The sequence below is a fragment of the Abramis brama genome, assembly GCF_963993115.1.
Source record: "Abramis brama genome assembly, chromosome: 21".
Lineage (NCBI taxonomy): Eukaryota > Metazoa > Chordata > Actinopteri > Cypriniformes > Leuciscidae > Abramis > Abramis brama.
This window is the reverse complement of record NC_139983.1, coordinates 11,326,474-11,347,955: the sequence shown is the minus strand read 5'-3', so window position 1 is coordinate 11,347,955 and position 21,482 is coordinate 11,326,474. Positions and strand designations below refer to the sequence as shown.

The 21,482-nt window shown below is 39.7% G+C and overlaps 2 protein-coding genes across 2 annotated transcripts; one reads left to right on the top strand and one right to left on the bottom strand.

Moving 5' to 3' along the window:
- Positions 1-739: 739 nt before the first annotated feature.
- sstr1a (somatostatin receptor 1a) lies at positions 740-10,081 on the top strand. The gene is made up of 2 exons (XM_084096714.1): positions 740-2,160; positions 7,258-10,081. The coding sequence occupies exons 1-2, from the start codon at positions 1,061-1,063 to the stop codon at positions 7,304-7,306; spliced, it is 1,149 nt and encodes a 382-aa protein (XP_083952840.1). The 5' UTR covers positions 740-1,060; the 3' UTR covers positions 7,307-10,081.
- clec14a (C-type lectin domain containing 14A) lies at positions 5,171-6,644 on the bottom strand. The gene has a single exon (XM_084096715.1). It carries the CDS (start codon positions 6,534-6,536, stop codon positions 5,550-5,552), a length of 987 nt encoding a protein of 328 aa, XP_083952841.1. The 5' UTR covers positions 6,537-6,644; the 3' UTR covers positions 5,171-5,549.
- Positions 10,082-21,482: the final 11,401 nt, after the last annotated feature.

Genomic DNA, 21,482 nt, shown 5'->3' with positions numbered 1-21,482 from the left:
ATTTTAAGGCATGTTGTGCAATATTGGAAGAGTGTATAAAGAATATGGCAACAATCACAAAAGATGCCCATATCAGGGTTCCCTTGAATAACTCCAGACTCAAAATACTGAGCCTTTCATTTATTCAGTGGACCTTTTGTAAAACCTCTTGCTTTGTCATATAAGATGAACAATGTGTTTTATTCAATTTTGGAGGGAAGGGGCATTAAGACGAGCTATGAATTTTAAACAACCAGTTTGGAAACTAAGCCTTCCTGTTCTTTTGACACTGTAAACAGAGCATTAACTTCAGTCTGTCTGCACTGGGAAAGAAAATTGGCCTCCGAAATTGCTAGTAAATGTCACTAATAATTACAAAGTATTGGCAAGTAACAATGAAAATTAAACATGAAATTTTCTTTCTTGAAACTGGGTGTGTGACTGCATGAGCATAGGTTGGGTTTCTAATAAATATTATCCTAAACATAAATATACACAGTTATTTCCAGGGTGCTCTGAACAGTTCCGTTACAGTGTTAAGAACATGCCAGGTCAGGAAATCTCCTTATTCACAGACCAAAACGATCAGTTTAATTTTTTTCTTTTTCTTCCACATTTGAAGATGTTACTAATAATAACAAAAACGAAGGCAAAAAGAAGAAGAAGAAAAGTTCGTCCCAACTATACTAATAAACATATAAGCTATCAGAGTGATTTTTTAATTCAACTTAGACAACAGGAAAGACAAAAGATTGTTTGAATTTCTTTATTTGATAGGCCAATGGCTTCTTCTTTTCTTTTTTTAATCATTATGCATTTATATGGACATTGAAAAGAGGCCCTAGGTGTCGTCAGGAAACTATTTTTGTTTCTCAGACACGCTGTCAAACACACCAGCAGCCGATGGCGTCATGTTACACGCGTGACGTCTGTGAATGTGGATGTGGAGTAACTGTCCATGGTGCTGAAATCGCCGCAGCGTCGGGATGTGCGTTCCGGAGTCGCGAGGCATCAATGTGCGCATCTTTTGAGCTCGTATTTCTATACTTTACATCCATAGAAGACTCAAAGCAGTGTCGGAATGCTGCCCAACGACACCTTCAAGAACCTGGAGGATGGTTTATATCTGTTAAACTCCTCCAGCAACGAGACGCATAACGCGGATTCTCACGGCAGCAGCGCGATCTTCATCTCCTTCATCTATTCCGTGGTGTGTCTGGTGGGACTCTGTGGGAACTCGATGGTGATTTATGTGATCTTTAGGTATGCAAAGATGAAAACTGCGACGAACATCTACATTTTGAACTTGGCGATCGCGGATGAGTTACTCATGTTAAGTGTGCCCTTTTTAGTCACCTCTTCTTTACTTCATCACTGGCCCTTTGGTTCGCTGCTGTGTCGTTTGGTTTTAAGTGTTGATGCCATTAACATGTTCACCAGCATCTATTGTCTCACCGTGTTGAGTATTGATCGCTACATCTCCGTGGTGCATCCCATCAAAGCCGCCCGGTACCGGAGACCCACCATCGCCAAAATGGTCAACTTAGGAGTCTGGATGTTCTCCATCCTGGTCATCCTACCCATCATCATCTTCTCCACCACTGCACCCAACTCTGACGGATCGGTGGCTTGCAACATGCAGATGCCTGAGCCCGAGCGTCAGTGGATGGCTGTGTTTGTCATATACGCCTTTCTGATGGGCTTTCTCTTCCCTGTCATTGCCATATGCATGTGCTACATCCTCATCATAGTGAAGATGCGGGTGGTCGCGTTGAAAGCGGGCTGGCAGCAGCGCAAAAAGTCCGAGAGGAAGATCACACTGATGGTGATGATGGTGGTGACAGTGTTCGTGATCTGCTGGATGCCTTTTCACATCGTGCAGCTGGTGAGCGTGTTCGTCCAGCAGCACAATGCCACTCTCAGTCAGCTGGCTGTGATTTTGGGATATGCCAACAGCTGTGCCAACCCCATCCTGTACGGATTCCTGTCGGACAACTTCAGACGCTCCTTCCAGAGGATTTTATGCCTCCGATGGTGGGAAAACGCCACGGAGGAGCCCATAGATTACTATGCCACGGCTCTGAAGAGTCGAGGATACAGTGTGGATGACTTTCAGCCGGACAATCTGGAATCGGACAGCACGTACAGGAATGGCACCTGCACATCCAGAACTACAACTATGTAGGATTCTGTATTGCAGCATGAAACTTTTGTTATCTGTTGTCATTGCAGTATATGTTTTTATTTTTTATTGGTCAGACTTTATAATAACTTTCATTATTAGATCATATAATGCTTAATCAGAAGTTAATGTGCATTTGAATGCGCATGACATTTCAGTTAAACATTCAGGGGTCGGGAACCGTTTTTGACCAAAGAGCCATTTTTGTTTATCCTGGTTAATGCATTTTTCCAGCCAATATAGCCTATAACTTGTTTATTGTTTGTTGCATATTTGTTTGTTTTCAGTTGTCTATGGACCTAATAAATGTACTATTATTGAAATGGTGTATATATATATATATATATATATATATATATATATATATATATATATAAACACACACACACACAATAAATGTACTATTATTGAAATGGTGTGTGTATATATATATATATATATATATATATATACACCATTTCAATAATAGTACATTTATTAGGTCCATAGACAACTGAAAACAAACAAATATGCAACAAACAATAAACAAGTTGCAATATGGAATGAATTGTGCAGGGCTTTCACTGTGAGTTTGAGTTACCACCTGAGTCGTATAAATCCTCTTCTTCTTGTGAGTGAGTGAGTGAGCGAAGAACAACGCGCAGTGCTTACATCGAATACGTGAATACTCACCAAGGTGGGCGTTTTGACACATTCTGTGGGTAGGCTACTTGTCCATGTTCGGCTCGGAGCGTGCGCAGAAATCATTCTGTCAGTAGCAGAAATGTCTCTTGGCACAGCACCAGTTTCAATAAAATGATATGTTTCAGTCCAGTCACTAATAGCCTATTTTTACATTTTCGCTGCTATTCTAAAAATAGTTTTCACCTTTACCACAAACAAGTTAGCTGCTTGAATCTGAGGGCAGGAGCTCTATATGATCGCTGTTGTGACGCTCGAACCCCACTGAACACGCACTTTGGCCCGTAGGCTACTGCCTACAACTTGAAATATATTATTAGCTTATTCTAAACTTTTCTTTTCATTAACTTCGGTAGGTAGCCTACAACATAGTTGTAATTGGTTGCATTTTCTGCAGAAAGCTGATCTCTATTGATGTGTCCATTTTTTTTATTGATCATTTATTGGTAAAGGGTGGCTCACGAGCCGTAAGGTTCCCGACCGCTGCATATGTTGACGTTTTAATGGAAGCTATTAGAAAGTAGGCTATGTCGATATGGAAATAATGTGTGACGCTCAGATAAAAAGAAAAGAAAAGAAATATCCACAGCCAAATATTTTAATGCTGTTTAAAATGGAATAAAACGGAGGGGGAGTCTTGCACTCTCAGTGTATTAGCCTATGTGATAAAACCTGATTTGTATTTTCTGAAGGATAGGATACTTGTGCTCGCAAAGCAGGAACAAAACAATGCTACAGTTTTCGGGTTTTGGTCAGTGAACGTTTTTCAACATTTAATGTTAATGTTATTTTTTGTTGTTGTTAAATAAGTGTTAAGTTGACCCCCCCCCCCCCCCCCCCCCCCAAAAAAAAGGACTAGCCTACACTTTTTTTATATAGCCTATATATGGCACAGGTTCATTGTAGAATATTCTATTTCAAGTGAAACCGTTGAATGAGAAGGTTTGGGAAATTCACTAAACTCTAAATGTTATGTGTTTGACTGTAAGCCTGATCCTGACAGTGAAGGTGAGATCTGATCTGAAGATTGTGAGAAACGTTTCCATTGCTGTACTTCTGTTTGTGCCTCTGAAGGGAATATGTCTAATACAAGGCTGATCTATGGCTAATCCTTAGTGTAATTCATTTCACCCACAATCTGTAGCCTATATTTATTAAATTATGCTTTTGAATTGTGAAATATTAACAAAACCTCACCATGATCATAGTTTACACAAAAATGTGATATACTTAGCCCCTACCTGTTTCACCTTTTCAAAAATATTAATTATTATAGCCTATTTTCTTTGTTAAAGGTGCACTCAATACCTTTTCTCTTAATAAGAATAAAGACAAGAATAGTACTTTTTACAAATATATTTTAAATGATTAAAGAATGATATAAAATAAAAAAGTTATCAGTACTCAAGCCCATTTCCATTTTGCCCACAAACCAAAAAATACTGTCTGCGTCCGAAATCGCATACCATAGCCTATCTTGAGTAGGCAGGCTACTTATTTATTTTGAATAAGTAATGTAATCTGGACGTATTACATTCGCCATGTGACCTACCAGCGTCATTTGCGTCAATTCACTGCCATTCATAAATCCTCTCCCGTGACCTCATGGGATAGTAAAGTGTATTATTGTTATGCACACTTCAGAATCTCGCCAGAAGTAGTAGATCATCCGGGTACTTTTTAACTACTCTTTTATAAGTAGGCTACTGTGAATTCGGACTTACTTCTTTTGTCACATACTGTTTTTCGCCTACTATATAGGGAAGTATGCGGTTTCGGATGCAACCACTGAGTGCTCCTGCTGCAAGTGATTTCAGCGCCCCTAGCGGCACTAAACGGAATTTAACAATATTAACCTCACTCACGAACTCACACCAGAGCCACGCCAGTGGTCGGATTCTTGCTTGCTGTTTACAGGTAGTCACAGAAACAAATGTGATCTCTCAGGACACCTATTTCAGCTCAATCTGTCAGGAAATAGAGGCATTTACGTGTGGTATTACATCAGCTTAAACATCCATTTATTTATATAACTCCTCAGGTAAAACGTTCATGTTGTGAAACATAACAGTAATATTTAATTAGAAAACAGGTCCAATGACAGTTTTATCACAATATCTTCAGTAACACTTTACAATACGGTTCCATTTGTTCCATTCAAATCAAAATATGTATTTGTTAAGATTTTTCAATGGACATGAGCTAACATGAATAACAATGATTTTTATTAACATTATGTAATACTGGAAGAAATGTATTGCTCATCTTTAGTTAATGTTAGTTATGTGTGTGTTCGTGTGATTAAATGAACAGAGACAACATCAAAACTGGATGAAAAGCCGTGAACCGGCTAACGCTTTTAATCTTCTTACCACGTCTTCTACAGTTCTTACATCTCCACAGGTGCATTCAAATATCAGCTATGAACGAGTAAACAAAGACAGAGTACGCTTCTCAGAAATCGAATTACCAACTATGTGGCCTAGATAGGATTAATCCATATCAACATAAAGACCCTGATTTCAACCGTGAGAGTAAAACAGACGGAATGGCAAATGAAATTTAAAGGCAGTAATTATACAGCGCTCTTGTGCCTCTAGACCTCACACCTGAAAGTTCTGAGAGAGGAATATCTTCCAGTAAGCACCCTCCATGGTCTAGAGGTGTCACATCAAATTATCTTTCACATTTGCACAGTCGTTTCCACTTAAGTTTCCTCTTTTTCATTCACCTTCTCCATGGAGCTGGATCCATTCAGAGCCACAGCCTCCGCCTTCCTATGGGACAGTTTTGTGGACCTCCTCCTGATGCAGCCTTTCACGATGGCCGCTACGATTACCAGCAGCACGATGAAAATCAGCAGCGCTATAATCACAGGCACTATAATATTTGAAACGTCTCCAGCGCTCTCCTCAATGTGTACATCAGTCTCATTCGTTCTGACATCTTCAGGCAGAGACGTAGGTTGAGTCAGCACAGATTTGCCGTATTCGTTTACATCCACACAGCTTCCAGATGCATCCCTCCTGTAGCCTTTTTTGCACTCACAGAGTTGCGATATATCCATGGTTTTGTTGCCGAACACGGTCCATTCTAGATCTTTTGAGCATTTTAATGTGAATCTGGCACCAGAAACACAATGAACATGGCATGTGTCCGTATCATTTCTGTAGTCGATTTTGTCATGTGTGCCATGTATTTTTGGTCGACGGCACTTCACCGTAACGTTTCGTTTACAAATGAAAGGATGTTCCTGTTTGCAGCTGTCATCGACAAACCCATTGCTTGTTGCAGCAGTATCACCATATTTCACTGAAAGCAGCCCACAACGAATATCTGTACAAGTAGATAAAGGTTCTGTCTCCCACATTTTAACGTCAGACTCAGGGCTGTTGTCTACCGTCCAGTAGAATCCTTTAAGAGGCAAATCTTTTCTAACACAGACACCTTTACGCCTCTTTAGTCCAATCCAGAACGACGTGGCAGTTTTGTTATTCTTTTCCCAGATTGTTTTCAGAATCTTTTCCATTTCCTTTTCTTTCGGAATGTTGGTCAGGAAACTTCCAGGTAGGCAATGGCTCTGAGCAGCATTGAATGAGAGTTTGTTCAAATGAACAGTGTAGGATGATTCAGGCAAGCAACATGCCATGTTGAGAAAGCTCATAAGATATAATCCTGCTGTCCAGAATTCCATGTCTAGACCTCCCTGCCTGAATGCTCTCTGGCTGGAACTAAATGACAATGTCTGCTTTTTCCCTTGGCTTTCTTAGCTGCCCTTGTGAGGCCCTCCCAAGACAACAAGCACAGGAAGTCTGTTCAGCCTTGATAAAGCCTTTCACTTCCTCTAGGGTGGTGGTGCTGCCGAAGCAAAACAATCGCAACTATGAACAAAATTGGTTGCTGGTGAAACTAAAGCTTCCATAATACACAATCCCACTTCCAGACTCCCACAGTAGAGTGATAGATGAGCTTAGGCCAAAAGGAAAAATCTATGTTCCTTGGCACAGGTCTGATAAACTGTTCATTCATCCACACCCATCACCTTCTTGAGGGTTTTAGGTTTCAGTAGCTTGGAAACATCACAACTATCTAGCCTAGCAGGCTGTTGTGCCGCATAAAGATAAGTGTAACATTGAGCAAGGACTTTTCCTATTTATTTAACTTGCTTATTGTGTCTGTAACAGGATCCTTTGACAAAAGAGCTCTGGGAAAAATAATTCCTGGAAGCATTGCTCATTGCATTAGGGAATGCTCTTTACAGTAGTACTATACCTTTGTTTACATGTCGCACTCAACACTGTCAGATTCAAATGTGTGTTGACTGACCTCAGCGTGTGTTTTCAAGAACTCACATGGGACTAATGCGGTGTTGAATGTCCCATGACTAACACAGTATTATTCTGTCCTTCCAACAGGCCGCTTCGTGAAAGACCAGCAGATGCTTCCTGGAGGAAATGTCAATGAATGGCAGGAAGTGAGGTTGCAGGAGCACTTGATATTCTGTTCTACAATCTGGAGTGTCAGAGAGGTGGGGAATAAGGACAGAAAATGGAATTATGGGTAACAGGAAAACCAGTATGTCAAGACAGAGCAAAGAACAAGAAGTTGAAATAAAGGTGGTAGACAATACAAGTGTTTTGGGAGAGCTCTGTTGGTTTGTGAGCCAACAATTAACAATCAAACCAACTTTTTAAAGAGAATTATTCTGTTGCTTTTTTAAGTGAATGTTTTTACTAGTTATTCCGCCTACCAACCACCTTTAAAAAAAACCTAGTAACGCCTTAACAACAGCATAGCAATGAGCAAGCAGCGATTAAGGGGCCAACTAGAGGCCAAGATTAAGGGGCCAACCAGCTAAAAATCAAGGCAGACCAAAAGCAAAAATGAGTAAAGACATTTGGAGACATTTTAAGCAAAATTCTTGAACGCCCATAAATACTACAATCACTTGTAATGTGACATAATTGCTTATTACCTTTGACCCATACATTTGAACAAAATGTCAAATCGTTCCAGAGATACAGCTTTAGATGCAGTTTGGCATTATCCCAGTTTTGTCTATTGACACTAAATCCATAATTATTTTCCGACATGGACTGAAAATGATCTATTATAATCAGTTTCATTATAATAGGCATGCTGCATCGAATCTAAAGAGACTAGTCTCATGATTTTTGTTCAAAACTGTAAAAAAAACATTAAAAAACATTTTTTTATCTTCTGACCACTAGTTGGCACTGTGGTGAAACTCTGCAGATTCCCTCAGGCCATAGTTGTCATAACACGCACCATGATTGGTCAGAATATACTTAAGCGTTGCAAAGATATAGCCTAATGTCTATTTGCCGTTGAATTCGTTTGAGTGTTTTTCGAGAACAGTTTAATGAATCAACTTGAATTCCATGTTTTGTTTGTTTTTGTCAGCATGGTCTGAAGATGATACAATTACATTTTTGTGGAAATCGGAACAACGGTTTAAGTAGTTTTTTAAAGAAAAACTAAATAGCGGACAGGAAGTTTAGCCGACTATGGCAAAATTGGTATCTATGTTCTCGGTATGACTCGGGGAATATATAAAGACCAGTTTCAATACGTTTTTTTATTTATTTTTATTATCCAAAACGGGTAACACTTTCTTTCCATAGTCCACTTTAGACTATAAGTCTACTAACTATAAATAACTTTGCAACTACATGTCAACTAACTCTCATTAGAGTATTAGTATACTCTCTGCTTAATATCTGCTAACACTTTATTTTGATGGTCCCCCAACAGATATTCTACTGACTATAAGTAACTTGGCAACTACAAGTCAACTTATTCTACTAACCCAAACCCTAACACCAAACCATAACCTAACAGTCTACTACAGTCTACTAATACTCTAATGATAGTTAGTTGACATGTAGATGCAAAGTTACTTATAGTTAGTAGAATGTCTAAAGTGGCCTATCGAAATAAAGTGGAACCTTCAGGTAATCGTTCCGAAGACACACATCTAGTTTTGTAACGATACGCCAGTGCGCTCGTAAAATATAGCATTTTACGACAAATTTCAAAATGGCCGACGCCCAAAATCGCCAACTTGGGAGAATTTGATATCGTGTCTGACTCGGCATGCCACCTCGAATCTAAAGAGACCAGTTTTGTAATTTTCTGTCAAACTGGTCAGACGTTGTAAGCAAAAATGTATTTATTCATATCTCCAGACCACTAGGCGGCACAGTGGCAAAAGGTATTGCATATACCCTCAAGTCAGGCTTGTGATTACACGTGCTAAGTTTGTTCTGAATACTAAAGCATTGCGGAGATACAGCCTCACATCCATTTTGGCATGCTCTACGTCAAATTCGTTCACACATTATTTGAGAACGGTTTGACAAAAAAAACTTGAATTCCATGTTTTTTTGTCACCATGGTCTGAAGATCTTTAAAATGTTTGTGAAAATCAGATGGTCAAGGGGGAGTTTTTTCAGAAAATTCAAAATGGTGGTATATTTTTCATGATAGTTGGTGACACTAGAGGGATTGAGTTACAGAATCTAAAATTGCTGTGGTTAATGTTAGGACTGTCCTCTATCTGTGTGCCTGTTCTTTACCGTTCTTTAGTAGGTGGTATGTGTGTATTTATAAAAACATAAATTTCACATTCTCTAGTACTGAATTCCTCCTACGGCAAATCTTGAAGGAAGACAGCTAGTGAGTCATGATGTAATTAAAAGTGGGTTTGAAAGATACAGAATGCCAAGAAATGCTAAACTGTTAACTTAAAGTGGTGGTTAATTATGATTTCACTTTTTTAACTTTAGTTAGTGTGTAATGTTGCTGTTTGAGCATAAACAACATCTGCAAAGTTACAATGCTCAAAGTTCAAAGCAAAGGGAGATATTTGCTTTTAAAGAAATCACTTTTTAAGGACTACACGACATTCCTCCAGGGTTAGTGACATCACATGTAAAATTTACATACATTTACATAAACCCCGACCCCTGATCACGATTTATAGATTGTCAAGACAGAAAATGCTAATCAATGACCAGAAGATAACTACACATAAGCTACATAAATTAATCAACTAACCTGAAACGTCCTGTTGCATTCTTCATGTTGTCACCTCTTCTTGAGTTTCTCAGTCACTGTCTGAGTCCGGTTTGAACATAAAAGACTAAAAGTTTTTGAAATTTTGTAAACGTTCCGCAAAGTTGTAAAGTCAAAAGTGCATGATAAATAAAGTTATTGTCTCCCAAAAGAAAAAAATCGACTCTGAACTGCCTTTATGAGTTGTTTTTTATTCGAATCCTACTGCTTTACGGTTCTACGTCACTAGAAGATACATTTGCATAATGCCCACCTATGTTGTATGTTGCCCGCCCACAAACAACTTGACCAGCCCACAAACACGTCATTTTACTGACGACTTCCTTTAAAATCTCAACTGAGTTTTTAACTGAGAGTTCAACTGGTCAGTACCATAGACTGTAAGGTCAGTACCCAGTTTATTTGGATGAGCTTGCTCCTCAGAATCAAAACATGTAAGTATGAATAATTATTGATGTTTATGTTTTCTACCAGGTGTTCAAAATACTTTGCCGGTTTGCCAATACACGGGGAAGGTTATCACGTGTTCTGTCCTCACTCATGCAAAGTATTGGTTGGTTAAATTTGCAATACATTTAGTTATGTATTCTCTCATTATTTCATCTGACTCCATAAATGAAAGGTTTTAATGATATCTGTGGATCATTAATCATGAGTGAATGTTTGACTATCCCGTTTAACTCTTCAATGAAAATAATATCAAAATCAGTTAGAATAATCACGTTACAATTTAATATTTCAGATATCAGAGATCAATTCCACAATCAATTCAAATATCTAGTGCATGGTTATACATTGGTTACACCAAATAATCTTACCCAGCTTGCACCTGAGATAGAGAGAGAAAAAGGGAAAGAGAGAGAGAGAGAGAGAGAGAGAGAGAAAGAGAGAGAGAGAGAGAGAGAGAGAGAGAGAGAGAGAGAGAGAGAGAGAGAGAGAGAGAGAGAGAGAGAGAGAGAGAGAGAGAAAGAGACCACCTATTCCATTCGTGACCAGCAAAGAAGAGAGGCCAGAGAGAGGGAGCACACCTTCCTTTATCCTCCTGACCAGGTGACATGGGGGTTGGGGGAGACCATGCCCTCAAATGGCTTAACCAGTTTTCTCTAAACTTCTATAAACCTTATTACCTTTTATTTTATCTATCTGGATATGAGATATCTGTACCACTCACTTTGAGACATTTCAAATGACACCAAAAACACAACAGTCAATGATAAACATTCACATTAAACCATGTTCTTGTGTGAGTTCTTTGTTGTTTCTGAGGGGAAGAAAGGCTGTATGGGGGAGGTCGAATGTTAATTAGCCAGCAGGGCCATTTTGTTCCTTAGACCAGGCCCCAACCAGTATTTTCAGTCTTACAGAAGCAAGATTTGTTGTACAAACATTTGCTACATCAGTCATTCACGTTAGTGCTGGGCGAACATATGCACCGTTATTGATGCAGTTAATACAGTTCCCACATGTGCACTGCAAATAATTTGAAAAAGACACATCGGTTTGTTGATGGACATACTCTTGTTAATGCTGATGGTGAGGAATTACAGTTGAAACATCTCATAATGTACCTCAAACTGAGTAGCGTATCACTGAGAAACGCCCTGCTTGAGTCGTCCTTGTGATGGAGGTTCGGTTTGAATAACTAGTTCTTTTAATGTTTCATCATCGGACTCACGCTCGTATTGATATGGTAAAATCAAGGTCATCGTTACTGTCTTTACAGTTCAGTTATGGTAATGGGAGTGTAGCTTCCGACCATAGACAGTATAAGAAAGCTTCCGACAGGTGCTGTACACGGTAGACCAATCACAACAGACTGGGCCATCTGGCCAATCAGAGCAGAGTAAGCTCTCGGAAAGGAGGGATTTAGAGCAAGGGGGTAAGCCAGCATCCGGAAAGCGTAGCTTCCATGGGGGCCGCCATTGGATAGCAAGCCATCACCTGCTGTTAGCATTCCATTGACTCCCATTCATTTTGGCGTCACTTTGACGGCGAATAACTTCACATCTGAGGCGTTTAAAGACTCCATTTGTCCATTATTTATTTCTAAAGAAACACGACAATGTATAAAAGGTTCCATTACCTTGTATCTTCCGTTATGGCCCCGTAGAAGCCGTTTTTGTAAAAAATAGGCTAACAATAGCGTCATAACCACACGACTCTCACACAGTAGAGGCATTACCGTATAGACAGGAGGAGAAGCTCGCAGGCAATCGGGGGACGTGGAGGCAAAATGACAAAATAATTCATCAGAATACTTACCAAAAGTTGCTCCTGCTCCTAGCTCATGGACACCTCCTACTCACACTCTCCGTCTCTGCAAGATTCGGAAGGGAATGATTCAGATTTCCCTTGGCACAGCTACTAGAAGACTTACAACTGTCAGACAGGCTGCTCACGTCACATCTACGTCGTCCAGCTCAGTTTGAGGCTGTGCAGTACGCTCAGCCATCAGGAAGAGAGTACTTCTAATTGACTTCTCTTTTCTCCGTTGAAGTCTATGGGGTCGCTGTGTCCATTTCTTTTACTGTCTATGATTTAGAGAGACTAATTCATCCGACGAGTCGTTTGAGAATCATTGAACAATGTGGTGATGTGCAATGTATATTATGAGAAAATGAAAGTGTTTTTTTTACTTTTGATGCATATAAACCTGTTGTAGGAGACAGGCAAATCAAAATTAGGAACAGCATAATTGGGGCACTTTAAGCAGTCCAGCACCAAAAACACAACATATGCTGGTCTTTTGAGCAGGAAACTGCCTCCTACATCAGCTAATACAAGCACCTGATTGCCTTGACAGGTGTGTAGTTTCACTTTATCTCACCAGAAGCACACATGTAATCGAGCACATGAATTATGCTGATATGCTGTATAGAAAGATGTCAGTGGAAAAAATAGCTGGTTTAGTCACTGCACATTTTAGATACAGGCTGTCTACTACCTTGTTTACAATGTCAGACCAAAACTCAGTAGCGTAGCAAGTCAATCCTGTGCCCTTATGCACATTTTTTTTAGACCCCAAACAACAGGTGCAACGAAGAGGCGTTTATAGACGTTCACTGTAGCATATCGGGAAAGCACCATGCCAAACACATTGCTTCGCAAAAGACATTTATATCTCATTATTTTCATCCGGTTAGCCTGATAAATACATATTCTCTGTAAAGTAACAGGCCATCCACACCCAACACAAGAGTATTATTAGTAATAGTCAAAAAGTGAATAAAAACCTTATAAATTTAATAAATTGAATAAACCAATGAGTGCTGCATAAAATGAAATGTTGAGTGGCATACATTGCTCTCTAGGAGAAAAAAAATGAAATATTTAAGTAATTTTTCCCTTTCCTACAGATCCCTGTTTTGTATGTATGTGTCACGTTGAAGGCTGGTCAAATCGTACAACGAATGACTCCAAACACAGGAATACGTAGGAGAAATAATACCTAACCAGACTTAACTTAAACGTTAAAGGGAACCGACGACAATTAACTGAAACATGGGGATAAAAATAATATTTTTTTTATGTATTATTATTGAATATGAAGGTGATTATTTATGTAATAAAAACATGCAATTGTATTCATTTATTATTTTATAAAATGTCTATTTTTACTTTTTATATGTTCATTTGGTAATTTTTTATAGCTTGAAAATGTAAAAAAATATTGTAAAGCATGCGACGGTAGCTATAATTCTGATTTGCTCTTGGCTGTTTAAGACTCATCATGTTTATTGTCACAGTATCAGCTCTGTGTGAAAATTAGATCAGTGTTCTCACAGAAAATCTGTTACACAATACAGCACTGTTCAGTAGTAGGAGGGAAACGAGCCAGTTTAGTCACTGCACAATTACACAAGCTGTCTACCTCAGTGTGTACAATGTCAGGCCAAGACTTCAGATGGATGCCAGAAACTCTATAAGTACTTGCATGCAAATGCTCAGCCAACGCTTTGCAAGCATCTAGTCCTGTTGCACTTGATGTTCTTTTGTTGTAAGAGCAGTAGCAAACCTTAGCAGTCAACTGACCACAGAAGACAGTTTGTGCTCATGCCAGTTCCAGTGCCCCGTGTGGCAGGACTGAGAATGCAGTGCATTATTAATTCAGAAACATTTTTAAAAGGAATTAAATAGAGTATGCATGGAGGCTAGACTAACACATAACTGCCTGTGTGTGTGCACTAAAATGTGAGGCACTAATGTGAGACTAGTCTAGCAATTCACTTTCATTTGAGCAATTAAGCAATCACAGCACTCCTAATGGACCGACTAATAACTTTTCTTTAAAACTCATTCAACCACTTTGAGTTTTAATGTCAAAAGCTTTTACAAGCAGCTTTACATGTTAGATCGGGGCATCTTAGGAAGCCAGCACAGCGCAGAACTAATCATTGGGCAATTTAGAGCTGTCACTCAAACATGTTTCTTTCATGATTCAACAATTTAAAATTCACAAAATGGCTGAATACATCTACATAAAACATTCCTACAGCATTGACATTCCCACTGGACAAACACAGCTTGTTATAAGAGGTCCATGTGAAAGAGTCTTAAAAAAGTGCCCAGATAGAGACCAAAATAAAGATGTGTTTTAGTTTCTTTAAAACTAAATTTGTGTATCACGATACACCTTGATCCTTCACTGGTGAAACTCTTATTAGATGTTGAGGACTCAAAGCAAATCCCTGTGGTCTCATTATACGTCCACTAAAAGCCTCTCCCAGGTTTGATGTTTGATCAGTTGAGCAACCTTGTATTTGATTCTTTTCTAGTTAGGCTGGAGGGAAAACTAACGTTCTCAAGATAGAATTTGAGCTCTGTGCTTCACAACAGGATTCAGGCACCTGTAGGTAAGAAGAAAAAAACACAAATAAGATGTTTCTCCTGAATAGCGCTGAATTACCTGAAAAGGAAATTAGTATAGAGCCTATAATCTCACGTGTCCGTAACATCTCAAACTGTTCCCAGATTTGCCTAGATAACAAAGTCTGCCATTAACAGTCAGAGATCTCGATATGACCTCAATCATTTCTCATCTAATTCTGTCAAGACCATCTGGGCTATAATTTTCACTTACTGTATGTTATCATTTGACACATTTGAGTCAAATATCCATATCTCATAAGGGGTTTCCCCAGTCTCTATGTTGTGCTTTTCTTTGAAATTCTTCTTTATTTTTATATATATATATATATATTTATATATAATAGAACATTTTCTATTCTATTGTTTATTTATTATGCATTTTATCTATAAAATATGACATTATTTTATTTTACTATATTTATTTATTTTACTATTCTATTATTCGTATTATTATTTACTACCCTTCTATTATTATAATTTTTTAAAATATGTTAATATCATTTCTATAGCCTGTGAATCAAAATATAGCATGAGATTGTTGATTATAAACAATTCTGAATTGCTCTTGATGCCTGATGATTGTAGGATCTGAGACAAAGTTGGCACTTCACTGAATCATAACGGAAAAATCCATAAAGTTGCCTGAAGGCTCCCACACACTACAAGATAATCCGGCCGATTTTGTGCCCAATTCCTCCGACAATCCTTGGTAAAGGATTAGGTAAAGCGAGCTGACGAAAGATGGAAGAATAACACGACTTATCCGAACCTTTTCTTTTTTCAGATCATTTTCTGTAAAAAACGATTTTACTATTAAACTTATCACCATTTCTTCTTGCCCGTCCTCCGCCATGTTTGTTTACTCTAAAGTCACGTATGACCACAAGAGATTTTGCGAGATTTCCCATGTTAATAGTCAGGAGTCTGGTTGTTAGTGAACAGAATCTATTAGTGTGTGCTGTGCTGTCTAGTCACTCCACACACCGGAACAAAACTGTTAAATTATTTTCTTATTATCAGGTTTGTGGTCTCTCACATTTTGAAAATCATCCCCTGGGGAGATTTTTTTTCATTGTTTTATCTTTCACATCCTTCAACCTTTGCTTCTGAGTATTAGTAGTAGACATATTATTCAAAGTGAAATAGCTAATCATCACTCGTTTATTCTTTATTATGTTTGATATGACCCAGTAATTGGCTCTTCAGGAGCTTATTGAAGCCACAGTGCCCAGTCACGCATCTGTGAAGATGTGAATCAATGAGTCTCGACCCATCTGAGTTAATTAATACAATATCCAAACAGACCACACTGTCAGTTCATATTATCATAACACATGAATAAAATATGGTGACATTTACTGACCTCACCACAAGGGAGGGATGCATTGAGTAAACAGACACATTGTCACCAGAGCTCATGTAATTAGTGCAAACACACTCCAGTCATGCTGTGGTAGGGTTGAGTGAGAAGCAATTGTGACCTAAGATGGCTGTCTGGTTTGTCATTATAAGTATTTGTGTTGATTTTTTGCCTTACATGGGTTTCTTGGTTCTCACAATCAATGTTAGGGATCGATAAAAAGTCTGATGTATAGCCTACAACAAACAGACAGAGGTGGATTGAATACTATCTGTATAGAAAGGTAACTAAAGTAATTCCCAATCTCTAACTTGTGATTGCCTTTACTAATATCAGTCAGATAGTAAACATCAAGACTTTGTATTGCATCTTTAAAGTATGGAAGCCCATTTCTGCCACATAAGAAAAAAAAGTCATACGTTTGTCATTTTATGTCATAATTATGATAAGAAAATAAAATAAAAATCTTATGTGGAGGAAATTGACTTCCATAGTAAAGGGATAGGTCACCCCAAAATGAAGATTGTAAATTTACTCTCATGTCATTAAAAAATGAAGGACTTTTTTCCTTCTGCAGAACACAAAAGGAAGATTTTTGAAGAATGTTAGGGTCTAAACAACATTAGACCCCTATGGCTATCCTTTTATGGATTTAATTTTTTTATTTAGCAATCTGTGTGGTTAAAACCTATGTCTCCCTCTTCTACTTTTGAAGCGAGAGAGGTTGACTGCCCTGACATTAAGTGATTGACAGCAATGTATTTATAATAGCTTCAGTGATAGACAGCAAAGCGTACGCTTCTGTCATCCTCACCAATTACATTGACAACCAGTTGTCGATTGCAGTTCAGTTCATACAGCACGTAACCTTTTTAAAATTCAGCTGTGATCAGTGTTGAGAAAGTCACTTTTAAAAGTAATGAGAAGAAAGTTCAACAATTTTACTTATTACTTATTTTACTTTTTACTACAAAGAAGGAAAGAAAAAGAAACACAAATGTGATGTTTAACTTTTCATTGTAATTTTTGCCTATTGTATATGGTTGAATTGGATCATCGAAGGTCAGCAGCAAAGACATTGGTTAATAAATTGAGATTAAATAAATAAAGTATATTTGTATTATTTAAAGTCCCCTTGTAGTCAATCATTTTATCCCTTAAAATTCATCATTTAAAAAACAAATCCTTGCAAAAATGTTTCTTCATGCCTTTAAATTGCTTGAATGTAACCCTTGCCTCATTTAGTATATGCGGTTCTATGAATATGCAAATTAGCCCCGCCTCCACTTGCTCACACCAGCTCAGAGATCCACTCGTTGACGATCACACGTTGACATGATTGGTTACAAGATAGTTTATGACGTCAGAAACACCAGCGATTTCATCTGCGTTTTTGGTTCACTGCATTTTTAAAGAAAAAATACTCAGCCTTGGCGTATGAATTTGCACATGGTTTGTCTTATAGCATATTAAAAATACCACATAGACATAAAAACAACATTAAAAGCTTGATTTTCACCACTGGGGAACTTTAGTTATTCAAATTATTGCAGGTTTGGATAATATTCTGAGTTTTGCAGTTCACTGTTTTTATTCATTTTGAGGAATACTGAATCTGTTTTTGTGCTTGTGAGATGAGTAAATTCATGCTCACATTTACTGTAGTCTAGAACTACAATAACCATCATGTTTCCACAGCGCACACAGCACCTCTACACTTACTCTCGATTTTTCTTAAGATGGGGATAGGAGAGGTGATAGTTAATACATGGGAAAACAAAGTAACTTGCGTTCCCATCCAGTCAGTCACATTCGATGTTACGTCAGAACTGACTAACGCAATGGGATCTTGCCTGAGAGCCCAATCACCTTTGAGTGGTGGCAAACAAGCCAATGCACATTGGCGAGTGAGATTTGCATGACAAGTGAGGTAGATTTTTCCCTAAACCTAACTACGTCCTATAATATTTATACTCTAGCGCAGGGGTGCCCAATCCTGCTCCTGGCGATCGACTGTCCTGCACAGTTCATCTCCAACCCTAATCAAACACACCTGCCTTTAATTTTCAAGTGATCCTGACGTGCTCTGAAAACCTTAATTGGTTGCTTCAGGTGTGTTTGATTAGGGTTGGAGATGAACTGTGCAGGACAGTCGATCGCCAGGAGCAGGATTGGGCACCCCTGCTCTAGCGCGTCTACAGTTGACGTCGGCCGAGTCTAACCCTATACCCTAGCGCGCCTACACATCGACGTCGGCTGGGTGCTAATCCTATACTCTAGCGCGTCTACAGCTGACGTCGGCCGAGTCTAACCCTATACCGTAGCGCGTCTACACATCGACGTTGGCTGGGTGCTAATACTTGTTCCCCTAACTAGCTTTCTTGCTGCGCAGCAATGATCAACAAACAGACTTCAGCAAATGTCCTTTAAATGCTTTAATCACGGCCGGGGGATCTCAGACCAGTTCTCCAGAGCATCTCCCAAGAAGAAGCAAGGCCGGAGGAACTCAGACAAATTCCATTGAGAATTCCACCAGCTAACACGAATACATCAGTTTTTATACAATAGGGAGGTATGGTAAAAAAAATATGACTTTGATTGGTTCTTCATATGCAAACCCTTCTGTTACTAGGTAAAGCAAACTTTGTTTTAATGATTACTTCATTGTTAATCACAAGGTTCTAACCTAGTCATCGTTTCATTTCCCATATTTGTTATTTTTACACTCACACAACCAAAGTCAAAGGGGTATGGCAACACAACATACAACATTCAACAAGGTTAGATGTTAGAGTTAATATTAGTTTGATATACAGTTTACTATTTTATTCATTAAAAAATCCACCACACAAGCCACTCCCCGTACGGGTATATAAGACAGCATGCAACACTCATTCATTCAAGCTTTTGCTTCGGAGCCGAGCAGTTATCTCTTTCTGCATGATGTTTTATTAACAAGGTTCGGGAGGAACACGTTCTAATGATCAAACAATCAAGTCATTCAAACCAGCTGTCAGCAATCAGTAATCAACAGGTCCACTCAATCAGCATGATTAAAGGCCTATAAATACACACAGTCGACTCACCCATATTCCTCGACAGTTTTCAGCATCCCTCCACCACCCCATCTCCTCACACTTGCCTGGTTATCTTCCTAACCAAGAGATACGGGGGGAGTACTCTGGGTTCGGGCCCAATTTCCGAGCTCGGAGCCCTCCCCCCGGGCAGCACGCCAAATACGCATAACTATTTATTCTCTGATCATTCGTAAGTGTGAACTCGTGAAGCTCTGACAATCATAATTTCTGTGATCTAAACAAGAGGGAAGCAGTTCTGTGTTGGTGTTACAGCGTATCAGGGGTGGTTGAGAGAGCATTTCACAGCTAAGTGGAGCGACTGCTTCACTGGGCGCTTCAACATTAAAGGAGCAGTATTTCCCCTAAAAGAGTAAACATGCGTGACGTTGCGTCTTTTTCAAGATGGCATTCTACCCATATGTTTCTGGATGCGGCCATTTCCTGGCCCCGTCTGACAGCCACGATCACTGCCTCATGTGTCTGGGCCCTAAGCACACTGAGGCAGCGTTTGTTGATAACTCGTGTTCCCACTGCGGGGAAACATGACCATTGTGATGGTTCGAGACTCTTATACTTTGAAAAATGTGAAGTCCCCTCTGCTATTCCCCGATCTGGTTTCTCTGCACCGTGGAGGACCACTTCAGTTGAAAGTCACTGCACGTTCCCTCGGTCAGACAATGTCCATACTAGTGGTCCAAGAACGCCATATCTGGCTGAACCTGGATGAGATGAAGGAGGTCGTCAAAGTTCGCTTTCTTTTCTTACTCCATCTCCCAGGCCGGCCTCTAAATCCTCAAAGCCTTCAGCGAAACACCATCCCTGAGACGGTCTACCCAGAGATGGAGGGACCTGCTTTACAGGAGACGGTGGGTGCACCACTCCTACTTCCTGAGGAGTCAAGTCAAGTCACCTTTATTTATATTGTGCTTTTTACAATACAGATTGTTTCAAAGCAGCTTTACAATGATAACAGGAAAATAATGCAACAAAGTTTGTTTCGGCTGTACAGCAGGGTGTAGGCCATTCTGTTTATCCGAACAAACAATGTCTCCTTTTTGGAAATCACAAAAGTTCAAATTGTAAGTTCAGTGATGGTTCATTTCTGGTGTTAAAAAGTTATTGATTTAGTTCATAAATCTATACAGCCACTCTGGAGAAAACAGTGATGTCATCGTTCAGCTCAGTTCAGTTCTCATATAATGGTGTCAATGCAGGCAGATCAATAATATTGTTGAATATTAAGGAGGGCCGGGTTGAGAATCTTTTGTTTCCTTTTCACAAGAATGGTACCCAAATTCTCAATAAAATAGTTTCCTCAATCTCTGGGTCACTCAAGGTGCAATTTGACAGTGAGTGACGCTATGCTTCCTCACTCTCATCCCGCTCTTCTTTCGCAACAAGGCAGAAGTCTGCGGTTAGAGAATGCAATGCCTCCTCACGCGTCTCCAGCCACTCCCTCGCTGGACCATGGAGCCATGGAGCCCTCTGCGGGTACATCTGTAGTTCCACTGGTTGCATAGTGTCTGAGAGCGTCTCGCTGGCTCATTCAGACGACCAAACTTGGCTATGCTATTCAGATTGCCTGACGTCCCCCCAGGTTTAGCAGTGTCCGGTTTACTTCAGTGGCAGACAACAATGCTCCTGACCTGAGTGCGGAAATTGCAGTCCTGCTGACGAAGGACGCAATAGAGCCGGCCCCTCCAGCCGAGATGATGTAAGGGTTTTACGGCCCTGAATCGTGTCTTGAATCGGGCCCTTTACAAGCTTCCGTACAAGATGCTAACGCAGAAGCGCATCCTCACATGCGTTCACCCCAAAGATTGGTTTGCAGCAATTGACCTGAAGGACACTTTCATGTCTCGATCCTACCTCAACATAGACCGTTTCTACGCTTTGCAGTCGAGGGGTGGGCATTTCAGTACAAGGTCCTTCCCTTTGGGCTGCCCCTGGTGTCTTCACAAAGGTCGTGGAGGCTGCCCTTGCCCCGCTAAGGGAAGTGGGCATTCACATCCTCAACTATCTCGACGACTGGCTCATTCTGGCCCACTCATTCTGTTGTGCGAACACAGGGACCTGGTGCTCTGGCACCTCAGCCATCTGGGGCTTCAGGTCAACTGGGAAAAGAGCATACTCTCCCCCATGCAGTGTATCTCTTTTCTCTGTATGGAGTTGGACTCAGTCAACATGACAGCGCGTCTCACAAACGAGCGCACCCAGTCTGTGCTGAACTACTTGG

Coding starts and splice junctions, on each gene's coding strand:
- sstr1a (XM_084096714.1), top strand. CDS start 1,061: ATGCTGCCCAACGACACCTTCAAGAACCTGGAGGATGGTTTATATCTG. Junction 2,161..7,257: donor ACATCCAGAACTACAACTAT/GTAGGATTCTGT, acceptor TCCTTCCAACAG/GCCGCTTCGTGAAAGACCAG.
- clec14a (XM_084096715.1), bottom strand. CDS start 6,536: ATGGAATTCTGGACAGCAGGATTATATCTTATGAGCTTTCTCAACATG.